General features: G+C 60.8%; 1 protein-coding gene across 8 annotated transcripts in view; it reads left to right on the forward strand.

The window, feature by feature from the left end:
• LGR6 (leucine rich repeat containing G protein-coupled receptor 6) overlaps positions 1-12,157 on the forward strand; it is a 111,508-nt gene that overhangs the window by 58,467 nt on the left and 40,884 nt on the right. For all 8 annotated transcript variants that reach the window (XR_007476049.1, XR_007476053.1, XM_049706924.1 and 5 more), the window contains 2 exons: positions 1,522-1,737; positions 6,146-6,217. Coding sequence is in view for 6 of the 8 variants with exons in the window: in XM_049706924.1 (XP_049562881.1) it covers positions 1,522-1,737; positions 6,146-6,217 (288 nt within the window). In the remaining 2 variants the exon portion in view is untranslated. The remainder of the gene's footprint in view (positions 1-1,521; positions 1,738-6,145; positions 6,218-12,157) is intronic.

Here is a 12,157-nt window from a genome sequence, read left to right on the forward strand (position 1 = left end):
TCTCTTTCCCACACACCGCCCTCCTCCACTGGCTGCTTCCTCCTAGTCGGCCAGGTCTCCACGTAACATCACCTCCACCTGGAGGCCACTCCCAATGCCCCCCCAGCCATCACACTGCGCTGGAACGTCTTCCGACCTTCCCACTGAGCTGTGAAGGGCGGGGACACCGTCCTCTTTGTAGCCGATGCTTATCCAGCACTTTGCAAACTGTCTGTGCATAGAGACATCTAGGGCACTCTTTAGAAAGAGATTCCAGGCCCCACCCTGGCCTTCCGAGCCAGGCCATCCGGGGAAGGCTCCTGGAGCCCGTTCCCACCTGTGGTCCCCAGGTCACCAGCACAGTCAGACCATCGAGGGTCTGACGACAGTGACCGAGTGACAGGCACTCACCGAAGGGTCTGTGGCCGTCAGGTCAGGTCTGATGTGGGTGGAGGTCTTTCCTAGTTGCAGCTTTCGGGGCCTGTCCTGGTCGGTTTGCCCTCCCATCCAAGGCTCCTGTGTCTGCCTGTTCACCCACAGCTCCCCTGCTGGTGAGCCTGGGGGTTTCTCCCAGGGCTGGGAGGGACACTGGTGAAACGGCTCAGGGAACAGACAGGAGCACTGCCGCTGTCGACACGTGGGCTCGTGCTGCTGGGACGGAAGAAAGGCACCTCCGCCACCGCCCAGTCTTCCTTAGGGTCAGCATGACGGGGCCTTCGGGCCTGTGTGGTTGCGGGCTGGCGTTTCCGTGACGTAGGTGCCATCTGCCCGCACGGAGGACCAGGCCTCAGTGCAAAGCCCCTCAAGACAGCAAAGTCCAGGGGCAGATCCACGGCCATAGGCCAGCTTGTCTCGTCCCTGTGGGACTAGCTGCACGGGGTGATGGGGCTTCAGCCCGAGCCCTGGACCAGGAGGCGCATTGGTCAGGGACATCGTGGCTGGGGCACAGCTGTGAAAAGCTGGCGCGGGCTGTCTCCTTGTCCTGCTGGCCGCCAAGAGCGTTGAGACCTCACACCAGAAGTCCTCTGCCACTGTGGACCCTCTGGCTGTGGACAGACTGGACCGTCCACCACCCGTCTGCCTGTTCTGACATCCAGGAGCCTCCCATAGGCCATCAGCCAAGCAGGGAGCCCCGTCCAACACCCGGGCCCTTGAGCCGGGGAGCAGGGTCTCCAGGGCCGAGCAGTAGGGAGCGGCCTGTGGTTTTGAGGAGGCGTTTCCTTTGGCCACGTCCAGGGAGGAGCTGTCCCCGTGTCCGTGGTGGGAACATCTCTGTTATCCGGCCTCAGAGTGGACGGGGCTGGGGAGAACAGCGTCCCCAGAGCAGGGAGCCGCAGCACAGATGAGGAACTTGAGCGTGGCAGGGGGAACGCTGTTGTCTACAACCGGGCTGTGGGTCCAGTCTTGCGTCACCGACGGGAATGCAGGGCGGAAAGGTCCAAGAGCTGCGGCTTGGAGCCGAGGCGAACCCCGGGGTCCCTTATTCCCAGGCGCCTCAGAGGCTGCACTGGCCCAGCACTGACCCTCCCCTCTCTCCACCAGGCGCCTCGATGCCAACCTCATCTCCCTGGTCCCGGACAGGAGCTTTGAGGGGCTGTCCTCCCTCCGCCACCTGTGGCTGGACGACAACGCGCTCACCGAGATCCCTGTCAGGGCCCTCGGCAATCTCCGCGCCCTGCAGGCCGTGACCCTGGCCCTGAACCGAATAGGCCACATCCCCGACTACGCCTTCCGGAACCTGTCCAGCCTCGTGGTGCTGTGAGTGCTGCCCCTCCCCCCACCCGCACGGCTTCGCTCTTGGCTGTGTCCCTGAGGTTTCCGACCTTCTGGTCTGTGTTTCCCCTCCTAACGTGAGGATGACCATCTCCTGTTGACCCCGTGGGGCCATTGTGAGGCCAGGCGACAGAGGAAGTGCTCTGAGAGGCTGGAAGAGAGGAATTAAGCCGCGATTCCCTCTGCTATTATGTGCAAATATTGTAACTATACCGCACTAATGGGAATGCATGCCCAGAATCTCCTGAATGATTTCCACCATATTTGACAGTCGGGCAATGGGTGGATGCAGTCTTGTGCTTTGGCACAGGGGTGGGATAAACTCAGCTCATCCCCAGGCCTGGAGAAGGAGAGAGAAGCCAGCGCTGTAATTAGACAGCAGAGCCCCGACGGGTAATTCCCTGGGAGGTAGCATCTCTGGCAGGAACTGGAGCCCGGGGTTAACTCTGTCCTCCCCCCACCATCCCCCCCGGGGAACTTTGGAGTGCAAAGTTCACAGGGTAATTGCCAAGGGCTTGGAGGTCACGTGTAATTGCTTTGGGTTACATCCTAATTGCCGTGGGGACGTAGGCCTCCCCTGCTCTTGGAAATCTGGTATGATTTTCCAAACCAGGGAGCAGACGAGGCATGAGTTTGTCTACTTCTCTGTTCTGGGAGACCGGAGAAGCGGGACCAGCATCCTCCTGAACCCCATCCTCCGTCAGCACGGCCACATGGTCCTCCTCGTGGGCGCCAGTGAGGGGTACTGACTGCGGCGGAACAGAACGGGGCGGCTGATTGCAGCTTTGGTGATGCCCCGTGACATCGTGATGGTCCCTGGGAATAAACGGCGTCAGGTCTCTCAGAGACAAGACTACTGGAAAAATGCGGGCCTCACGATGGGCCCCCGACGAGCGAGCAGCGGGGGGTGTACGGAGCCCCGTGGGGGCCCTGCAGAGTGCAGGGGTGGAGAGCCAGCCGCTGCCTCAGAGGCTGGCGGGCCAGTCCCAGTAGCAGGATGCTGGTGGGAAGGACAGCAGCGCTGAGTCCTTAACTCAGGCCGAGGGGACCGGACGCTGAGTCAGGCTCGTCTCGGGGCTCAGGGCGGCCAAAGCAGCTGGAGGAGGGAAGTGGGGGCCTGCTGGGCCGGAAAGTTGGCTTCGAGTAGGCAGGTGAAGAGCAGGGGCTCCAAGCAGGTGTCAGCAAAGACCCGGGGGCGTCGGGCTGCTGGCTGAGGCGAGCGTGCCAGTGAGGCCGGAGAGAAGGCCGGGCAGGTGCGTCTGCGGGCTCAGAGTCAGAGCAGGAGTCCGGCTGTGGCCTGCGTGGGGCAGGGGAGGCTGGAGGCGAGAAGGGGGTTGGGAGTCTGGTTTGAAGAACGGGCGGGAACAGGGGAGACTGGATCTAGGAGGCAAAGTCCAGCTTAGGGAGGAATCAGGCGTGGCCCTGAGGGACGTTGCGAAGGAAGAATCTATCCGACTTGAGGTTTTCACAGGGTGGGAGGCCAAGGTCGGGGGCGCGAGTGGGGGAGTTCGGCTACCGCGGATCCAGGAGGGGCCGGGGGTCTCACCGGGCACAGGAGGGGAGGGGCCCAGGGGCCCACGATGCTGAGAGAGGAGAAGGCCCAGAAGCATTGCCCCTGCCCTTCAGGTCCTCTGGCCCTGGGACGGGGGACATAGGCTGCTGCGGCCGGTGACCTCGCAGGGCAGAGTGGGCTGGAGAAAGCCGTCCAGGACCTAGGGCTGAGCTGCAGCAAAGCGCAGAGGCAGAGTCAAGAAGGTGGGTGGACGGGGGTGTGGCCGGAGGCGTGAGGCAACCAGCGGGTGGAGAGGGCCTTCGTTTCATCCCGAACGCTGGGCCTTGGTCAGGCTGCTCTGCGCGGCCCTGCGGGGACCGAGGGGCGCTGAACTGGACAGCAGTGCTGTCCTGTGTGGGGTCTCATCTCTTCCTCTGGACCATAAGCCCCAGCAGGCTGGCCTGCAGAAGGCGCTCGGGACGCCTGGGGTGACCCAGTCGTCGTCTGTAGGCCTGGGCTGCACGGTCAGAAGCTGAGACGCTGTGGACCAGAGGCGCTGGCGGGGCTGGGGGACGGGGTGGGGACGGAGATGAGCTTCAGCGGGAGGTGCGGGAAAGGGGAGTTTGGTGACAGCGAAGGAAGCATGCGGGGGAGTGGCTCGTTCCCAGAGGCCGGGGCTGTGTTCTGTCTTCAAACCCAAGCCCCTGCGGTGGGTCTGTCTGCCTCCTGGGCATGGAGCAGGTGGGGAAGGACCCCCTTCTCTCGAGACCCCCGGCCCTGCGCACCATGTAGGATGGGGTCTGCCTGTTGCCATCTGAACGTCTTGGAGGCCAGTCTGATTTCTTCCCCATGTACGTGATTTCCTTTTCCTTCCTGAAGATGTCTTCTAATCCTTGAACTTTAATAGCTTCACTAGAATATGACGCAGTGTGGAATTTTCTGCCTCCAGTTTTCCTGAAACAATGTATGCTTTGACCTGCGGATTTCATTCTTCATTGTAGAGAGTTTTCTTTTGTGTTGCGTTTTGAATACGGCTTTGTCTCACGTCTGGATCCTGGCCCTCAGAGACATCAATAGCCCAGTGTTAACTCACATCGATTAGTTTCCAGCTGTTTTAGCCTTTCGCTCTCATGCAGCCAAGCTCACCGTTTTAGCTCAGGCTTTTTCTCTGACACCCATTCCACTGCCAGCAGTGTCTATACTGTTCCTTGTCTCAAACTTATTGAGTAGCTTTTCATTATTATTATTATTTTATTTATTTATTTTTGGCCGTGTTGGGTTTTTGTTGCTGGGCGCGGGCTTTTTCTAGGCGGCGAGCGGGAGCTACTCTTTGTTGCGGCGCGCGGGCTTCTAATTGCGGCGGCTTCTCTTGTTGCGGAGCACGGGCTCTAGGCGCGTGGGCTTCAGTAGTTGTGGCACGTGGGCTCAGTAGTTGTGGTGCACGGGCTCAGTAGTTTTGGCTCATGGGCTCTAGAGCACAGAATCAGTAGATGTGGCACATGGGCTTCATTGCTCCACGGCATGTGGGATCTTCCTGGACCAGGGATCTGGGAACCAGTTGGGATCCGTTCGCTGAGCCCACCTGTGGCCCCTGCATTGGCAGGCGGATTCTTGACCACTGCGCCACCAGGGAAGCCCTACTGACTGTTTTTTTACTGATGTATTTTTGGTCCTCAATTCATTTCCTTTCTCTACAATGTCATTTTTGCTTTCACTTAGAAACGCTGTGTTTGAAATGTTTTGCTGGGTGGTTTTGCAGCAGAAGGCAGCTGTGATAATGTCTTGCTGCTCGTGCATCCGTTTGTTTTCTTCTAGGCTTGGGACTTCACCGGGCCCGGGCATCTCTCTTCTGCTCTTCCTGTTGTATGTTTGCACAATTGCCATGTGATTTCACTTTCTGGCTTCTGCTGGGACAGCTGCATCACCTCGGCCCCCTCGGCTCTCCCCCAAGGCTGTAGTTTGTGGGCCAGAGCGGTGGGTAAATGAGGGCCCACCCGCCTGTGTGTGCCCAGATGCGCTGGTGCAGGTAGGGTGGTCCCTCGGCAGGGTCAGGTTGTGGTAAATGCAGGAATTTGCTCCCTCCACGCAGGAATTCCCTTGGGCTTCTGGTCGTTTCCTCAATGCATGAGGAGCCCGGAGCCTTCATTTTACTTTCCCTTCCCCTCTTCCCTGGGAAGCCAGCAGTGGGGAGGGAAAAGGACATCCACAGCCGCCTCTCTTCAGATTTGGGGGCTGCAGGGAGAATCCTCAGGATCCTGTTTTCTCACCAGTTCAGTTTCTGACGAGGACGCTTCCTTGGCCACAGTCTTTGCTGTTTATTTACGTTATGACTCTGCCCTTGCTCTGCTGCTGCTGGTAGTATTTGGGGTGGGGCAGGGGGCCTGTCTCTGCTGTTTTTGCTCATCTCACTAGGAATTGGGAGAAGAATATTCTGTCACCCGTCTCCATCTCCGAGCTGGCCCACAGCTCACTCCGGCTGTAACGGAAAGCTCCCCTTTAGTGACACGCTGTCTGCAGTGGTTTGCTGCCGGCTCCCCCAGTTGTGTCTGGCCCCTGACCCAGGCGGCTGTGGGTCCCGTAGAGGAAGCCCCAGCTGGGGCCCCAACATCGGGCCTCTCCCCTCAGGCCTGGTGGGAGCCTGGTGGGAGCCTGCTTCACCTCGGCCTGTGGAATGCCTCCGGTTTTCTCCTTCGATAGGAAGTCTGAACGGCGTAGCCCCTGGCCACTCCAGCCTTGGAGACTGTGGCTTCCGAAGTCCATCTTGGCCCGTCGGTCTGTCCCTGGAGACAAAGGCTGACCCTCTGGGGTCACTGTCCATGCCTCCCCCACAAGCGCGTCTGCTTCCCCGCCCCAGCCCGATGCGGCGCGCACCTGTCCTGACCCGCCTCTCCTCCCCCACAGGCATCTCCATAACAACCACATCGAGCATCTGGGGACCCACAGCTTCGAGGGGCTGCACAACCTGGAGACTCTGTGAGTGCCGGGGTGGGGGGGTCTCTCCTGCTGGGGACGGCAGTCCTGGCATGGGGTGGCGGAGGGGAAGCGGCAGGACTGGGGTGCCGGGACGTGGCCTTTCTCTGGAGTGTCGCTTGCAGTGGGTTCCACCCTCCTTCAGGGTGTGGGCTGTGCCCCCTGGGAGTTCAGGGTGGCCCTGCCCGCAGAGAGACCAGGACAATGAGATCTTAGACAGAGATGGAACTGCGAGGAGAGTGAGGATACTAAGCCTGGAAGTGGAAGGCTCGGGGTGGGGCGGGGCTGGCTTGGCAGCAGTGACCCCCAGCCCCCCCCACCGTGGGAGAGCGGCTGCTGACGGGGGGTGGGGGGGGGGAGGCGGGGGGGGAGGGTCTCCGGCTGCTCTTACTCGCGGAAAGCCTGGCAGGAGGCGCCCGTTCAGCGCCCAAGCTGTGGACTCTGGAAAAGCCACATTATTTACCCATCATCATCCTGGAATTCAGCTGCGGTCAGAAGGCACCCAAGCCCTCAGCACCTCCTCTGCGGTCCCGCGGCCCCCTCAGAGTGGGCGGGATGCACCCCCCTGGAGCCAACAGCCGGCCCACGGGAGGGGAGGGGCCGCACCTTAGCGCCGGCTGCAGGCCTGGGAGGGCACGGGGCAGAGCAGGACCCCAGGCCAGCAAGGGTGAGCCCCCGACGCACGGTGCTGGCCCTCTCGCCTCCCCCCAGCACACGAAGTGGCATTCCTGAGGGGAGGGGTTTGCAAGCATCTAAAGCGGCAGAGGAGAAAACGTGGGAGACAAGCTGTGACCTGAGAAGGGGGGCTGGGCTGGGGCCTCTGCGCCGGGGGCGGGGCTGTCTGCCTTTGTGGCCACAGAGGGAAGCGGGACAGGAGGTGGGGACCACAGCTCCGGGCTGTCCTGGGCTCTCTGGATGGGGCACAGATCTTCCAGCCTCTCCACCTTCAACCCGATGCCCGGAGGGCTGGGGGGCCCCAGCCTGGGGTCAGGAAAGCTGGCCATCTCCTTGCCACTGCACGTGGCTTGGGCTGTGTGCCCCCTCGCCCCCCGCCAGCTGTCACGGGCAGCCAGACAGTTAAACGGGACAGTCTAGGCGGCTCGGTCACATGCTGGGAAATGGATGTCTGGGGAGCTGGCGGGGCCGCCCGGAGTTACCCTCCGTGGGGACAGAGCACACCTGGGGGGTTAACTGAGAAAACCCACCGAAGCCCCCAGCCAGTGCCCAGTCTCTGTGCCACATGTGACCTGTGCAAGCCTGCCGTGTGCTGGGTGCCTGGGGCCCCGGATGTGGGGGTGGCCAGCACCCCCTCGAGGCCTGGGCTGCAGCCGCCCTCCCTGGGGGATACGGAGCGCTGGGGCAGGTTTGGAGCTGTCTGGCGCCCAGAGAGCAGCAGGGAGGCCAGTGCAGCTGCCCGGCGCCAGGTGGGGCTGTTAGCTCTGTCGGGAAGTCGGCTGGGGAGGGGCACACGCTGGGTGTGGGTTGGCTCACTGCACAAAGCCCAGGGCCTGCATCCACTTTACAGCCGGGAAGGCCAAGGCTGAGAGACCTGCACCGCGGGGGGGACAAAGCCTGCAGCCCGGCCTCAGCCACCGGGGGCAGTAACACCCAGTCTCCCAGCCACGGGACCCAATCTGCAATTCCCCACCCTCGGTGACGCTGGATTAAAGGAGAGCCCTGTGCAGAGCTCTCCCGGAGACGGCACCATGGGGACCAGCCGCGCCCCACCCCCTCCTCCTCCGGGGCCTTGATCTCAGCACCCTCCCGCCCCACCCCTGAGGGCTGAGTTCTTCTTCCAACTTTGGATCTCCCAGTGAAAAGGGGGAGAGTGCATTCTTATCCTCCATCGCCCAGAGCTCGCTGCAGGGGCCGGAGGGGCAGCCACATGCAGAGGGGGGAGTGGCTGGGAGAATGAAATGGGAGAACGAAAGGGGGAAGGTTAGGTAGCCCAACCTTGAATTGTTGCATAACTGGCCTGCTCTGCAGCCCCGCGGTTACCCTGGAGCTTTTGTGTGCGCGTCTCTCTGGAAGGGCAAGTCTCCCTGGGGCGGCATCTCTGCACTTAGACTCTTCTCATCAAACCCTCCTGCCCGAGCTGTGGTTTGGCTCCATCTGTGGCCTGACCCTTCCACCTGGGGAGGAGGGGCCAGGTGCAGGCACACACACACAGAGTCACGTGGGGCCGCAGCATAGCATGGGGACACCCATGGCCACGCGGCTTCTGTTGTGACCTCTGCTCTGAAGGCTAGGCTGCCTGGGTCCCACGCTCGGTTCTACACGTGCCAGCACGTGCCAGCTGGGTCAACCAGAGCCGGAGGCTTCACCCCCTCACCTGCAGGAGGAGTAACTGAGGTGAACATGCATGTGCGTCGCTCTTTTACTCCCAAACAGCCCACACCCCCAGGTGATCAGGACAGGGGCGGGGCCGGGGCTCGGGCTGCTGTCCCGCCCTCCCGCTGAGCAGAGCAAAGCACGAAGGCTCCCGGCGGTGGGTGGGTGCAGGCCTCCCGCTGGGAGAGGCTTGTGGGAACTCGGCTGCTGTTCCCCCCCCACCCACCCACCGCGCTGCCCTCACCAGTTCAGACCCTGCAGGAAAGCCCAGCTGGAGGCAGACAGGACAGACTCTATCCTGTACCCACACCTCCTTTCTGCTCCCACAATGAGGATGCCCAGCCCCTGCGGGAAATTTGGAATCAGAGGTGGGCCAGCGCCCTGCCTGCCAAGTACTGTTTCCTCCACCTTCCAGATCAGACCAAATCCAGAGATTTGGGGTGAGATGCCCAAGTTTCTACAGTTTGTAAGTGATGGTGGAACCCAAGCCTCTGGCCTCCTGATACATGGCTCCATTTAGTGCCAGCTCCCGTGAACTCAGACCAGTTACGGGACTTCCCAGGTACCTGGGCTGAGAAATAAGAGAAAGCGTGACCCAGAGCAACCCTGGGAGGTTTCTCCGGGGAGGTCTCAGGAATCCAGCCAGGCGCCCCGGGCCCTGAGGTCGGTGTTTGGAAATCACGCTTGGAGGCGACGGGATGCTGTTCAGAACTGTCACGGATGGCCCTGGAAGACCCAGCTGCAGTTGCGAATAAAATTGTGCAAAAAAGAAAAGAAAAGGCCCAACAAACATAATTGCAGCCTGAGCACCGCCCTGTGCCAGCCCCCCGGATCCGGGCATTTGGGGTTTGCAACTCAGCTAGAACAGAGGGGCTGGGCTAGGAGGCGTCTGGGGACAACAGCGCCTTACCTCCCTCGGGCCTGGGTGATGGCTTCTGCGCCGCCTTATAACCTCATTAAACAAATCAGACTGACTGAGCCCCCGGGCTGGCTGGACCTCCCCGCTTCAGAGGGGAGCCTGAGGCCCCGGCAGGAACAGAAACCTCCGGGCTATAGCTCCCTCGCTAGATCAGGACCAGCATCCAGCAGAGGTCTGGGAGGCCTGCAGGACGGGACGGGGGTTAGAAGATTCTGCCTTATGATCCCAAACTGCACATTCCATGTAACACCTCCTCTGGTGCAGACACCCCAGGGGTCTGCTTCTGCGGAACATTTTTACTTCACCAGCAGCCAAGGCTGCAGCGTGTCCCTCTGTCTCCGCCTCACTGAAACCACCCAGGCCAACAGATTCTGCTCTAAACCGGCTTTGACTGGGTCCCGAAAGCATCCAGCCACCTCCCGGTCCTGGGCGCGACGGTCAGCTTTAGGCCAGGGATGGACAACCAGGCAGCTTTCCACGGAGGTCCTTCCAGGGACTGGACTAGAGTTGGTGGACCTGGATTCAGACCCTGACTCTGCCACAGGCGTGTGACCCGTGCAAGTCACCTGAGCTCTCAGGAGCCTTAGTTTCCACACGTGGGAAATGGGGGCGATATTTTACAGTTCGTGGAGTGAAATTCACAGCCCTGGAGCCCTGTGGGTGCTTAACTTACGCTGGCCTCTCCAGCCTGTCGTCCCATTTAATGATGGACAGACAGCAATGTGCCTTTCCTCCCCCTTAGGTAATTAATGTTCTTTTCCTTCCTCACTCTCTCCCTCATTCCCTTCTCTTCCACGGCGCCGTGTCAGAAGGCAGCAGGGAGAGTGTTGTCCGCGGGTGTCATCTCACGGTGGCCCGAGCTGTGATCACCTCCTCTGCAGGGTGGACAGGAATTCCCGGCAGTCAGGGCACAGCCACTGTATCAGTTTCCCGTGGCTGCCATCACGAGTTACCACAGACTTTGTGGCTTTAAAAAAACAAAACAAAACAAAACAGAAATGTATTCTCCCGTAACTCTGGAGGCCGGGAGCCCAGAGGCAAGGTGTGGGAGGGGTTGGTTCCTTCTGAGCGGCTGTGGTGGAACCTGCCTGGTGCCCCTCTTACCGTCTGGTGGCTGCCGAGGCCCCTGGTGTCCCTGGGCCGGTCAGTGCTTCCTCCAGTCTCTGCCTCTGCTTCACATGGCCTCTCCGAGCATCCTCTTCTTATAAGGACCTTGCCACTGGCTCCACGGCCCACCCCAGTAAACCAGCCATCTTGAGAAGATCCTCAACTTAATTATATCTGCAGAGACCCTTCTTCCAAACGAGGTCACGTTCATAGATTCCCGGGCTCAGGACTCGGACGTGTCTGTGTGGGGCTGCAGGTCGATCCACTCCAGCTGCCCGCTGGCCGGCGCCCAGGGTTTCCTGCCTCTGGCCCGACGTCAGCCCGTCAGGCCCGCGGCCGCTTGAGGCCAACCTTGTAGGAGTTGAGGATCTCTTTCCTCGCCAGTTTTTAATCCTCTTACATTTGTGGGTTTATTAACTGCAAATTAGTGGGGGTTTGTGGCTTATAGAAGAATTTATTATTCCATATAGAACTTTTTTTTCTGGCTTTTCCCACAGAACCACTAATGACTTCTAACAGGCAGAAAACTGAGCTCCGGATGGGTCTGCTCTGCGTCCTAACCAGGACGGCTGTTATAGTCGTCCCCAACAGGGCAGATCCCCCTGCAACCTCTCTCTGGGCAGTCAAGGTCACTGCGCTTATCACTGCTCCCCGCTGGCTCTGAAGGTCCTGCTCCCCCAGCTTCCGGGCCAGCTGGTGTGCAATGCGGGTGGAGGGCCCGGAACCACGGGGCAGCAGGTTCCCGGGTGGATGCCGTGGAGAGGAAACTAGGAAGTTGAGGTCTGGCCCCCAGGGCCCGTGGGCAGAAGGCACCGGCAGGCATCGAGGGTAGCCACCCTCCTTCTTCTGTTTCTTTAGTTCACCGGTTCCGTGAATATTACTGGGTGTCCAGTATGTGCCAGGCCCCCACTGTGGGCTCCGGGGGAACATTTATGAACAAGAAAGACGTAGCCCTCATCACAGAGACTACGGGGCTCCAGGCCGGGAGTCCCGAGCGCCTCTTAACTTACCACTAATTCCGGCGTGTCTGCCCCCAGCACCCTAACTCCTGACCCCGGTGACCCCAAGGCTCAGCTCCTGTCCCTCTGCATCCTCCGCAGGCCCCACTCTCTTCCGTCCCGTGGATTTGCCGATGCCTCCAGCATGGAGGTTATGGCTCCTGGACCCCAGACTTCCACGTCCACAGGCCTTCCTGCCACGCTCACTTGGGTGCTGACTGACATGCCAGCGGAGTCGCCCATGGAGCCCCCCCACCAGAGGTGTCCCCAGCTCTGCGGAGGCAGCTTTGCTGGACCTTGCGTGACGCAAGTGCTCTCCTGTCACGTCCCGCATCCAAGCTCCGTCTTCAGCTCACTGGGACGGTCTGAGCGCTTGACGCCCGCCCCCATCCCCAGGCCGCCCGAGTCTGTCCCCAGTTGTTGCCATGGTCTCATCCTCGTCACTCTGCAGTCTGCGTCCCGCGCGACAGCCACCCGGACTTGAAACACAAATCCGATCCTGTTACTCTTCTGTCCAAACGCTCAGTGTCTCCCCGTCCAACTCTGGCCTCAGGTGACGAGCCCCGCTCCCACCGGCCTCGCCCTTGC

Source organism: Orcinus orca, chromosome 1 (assembly GCF_937001465.1).
Source record: "Orcinus orca chromosome 1, mOrcOrc1.1, whole genome shotgun sequence".
Taxonomy (NCBI): domain Eukaryota; kingdom Metazoa; phylum Chordata; class Mammalia; order Artiodactyla; family Delphinidae; genus Orcinus; species Orcinus orca.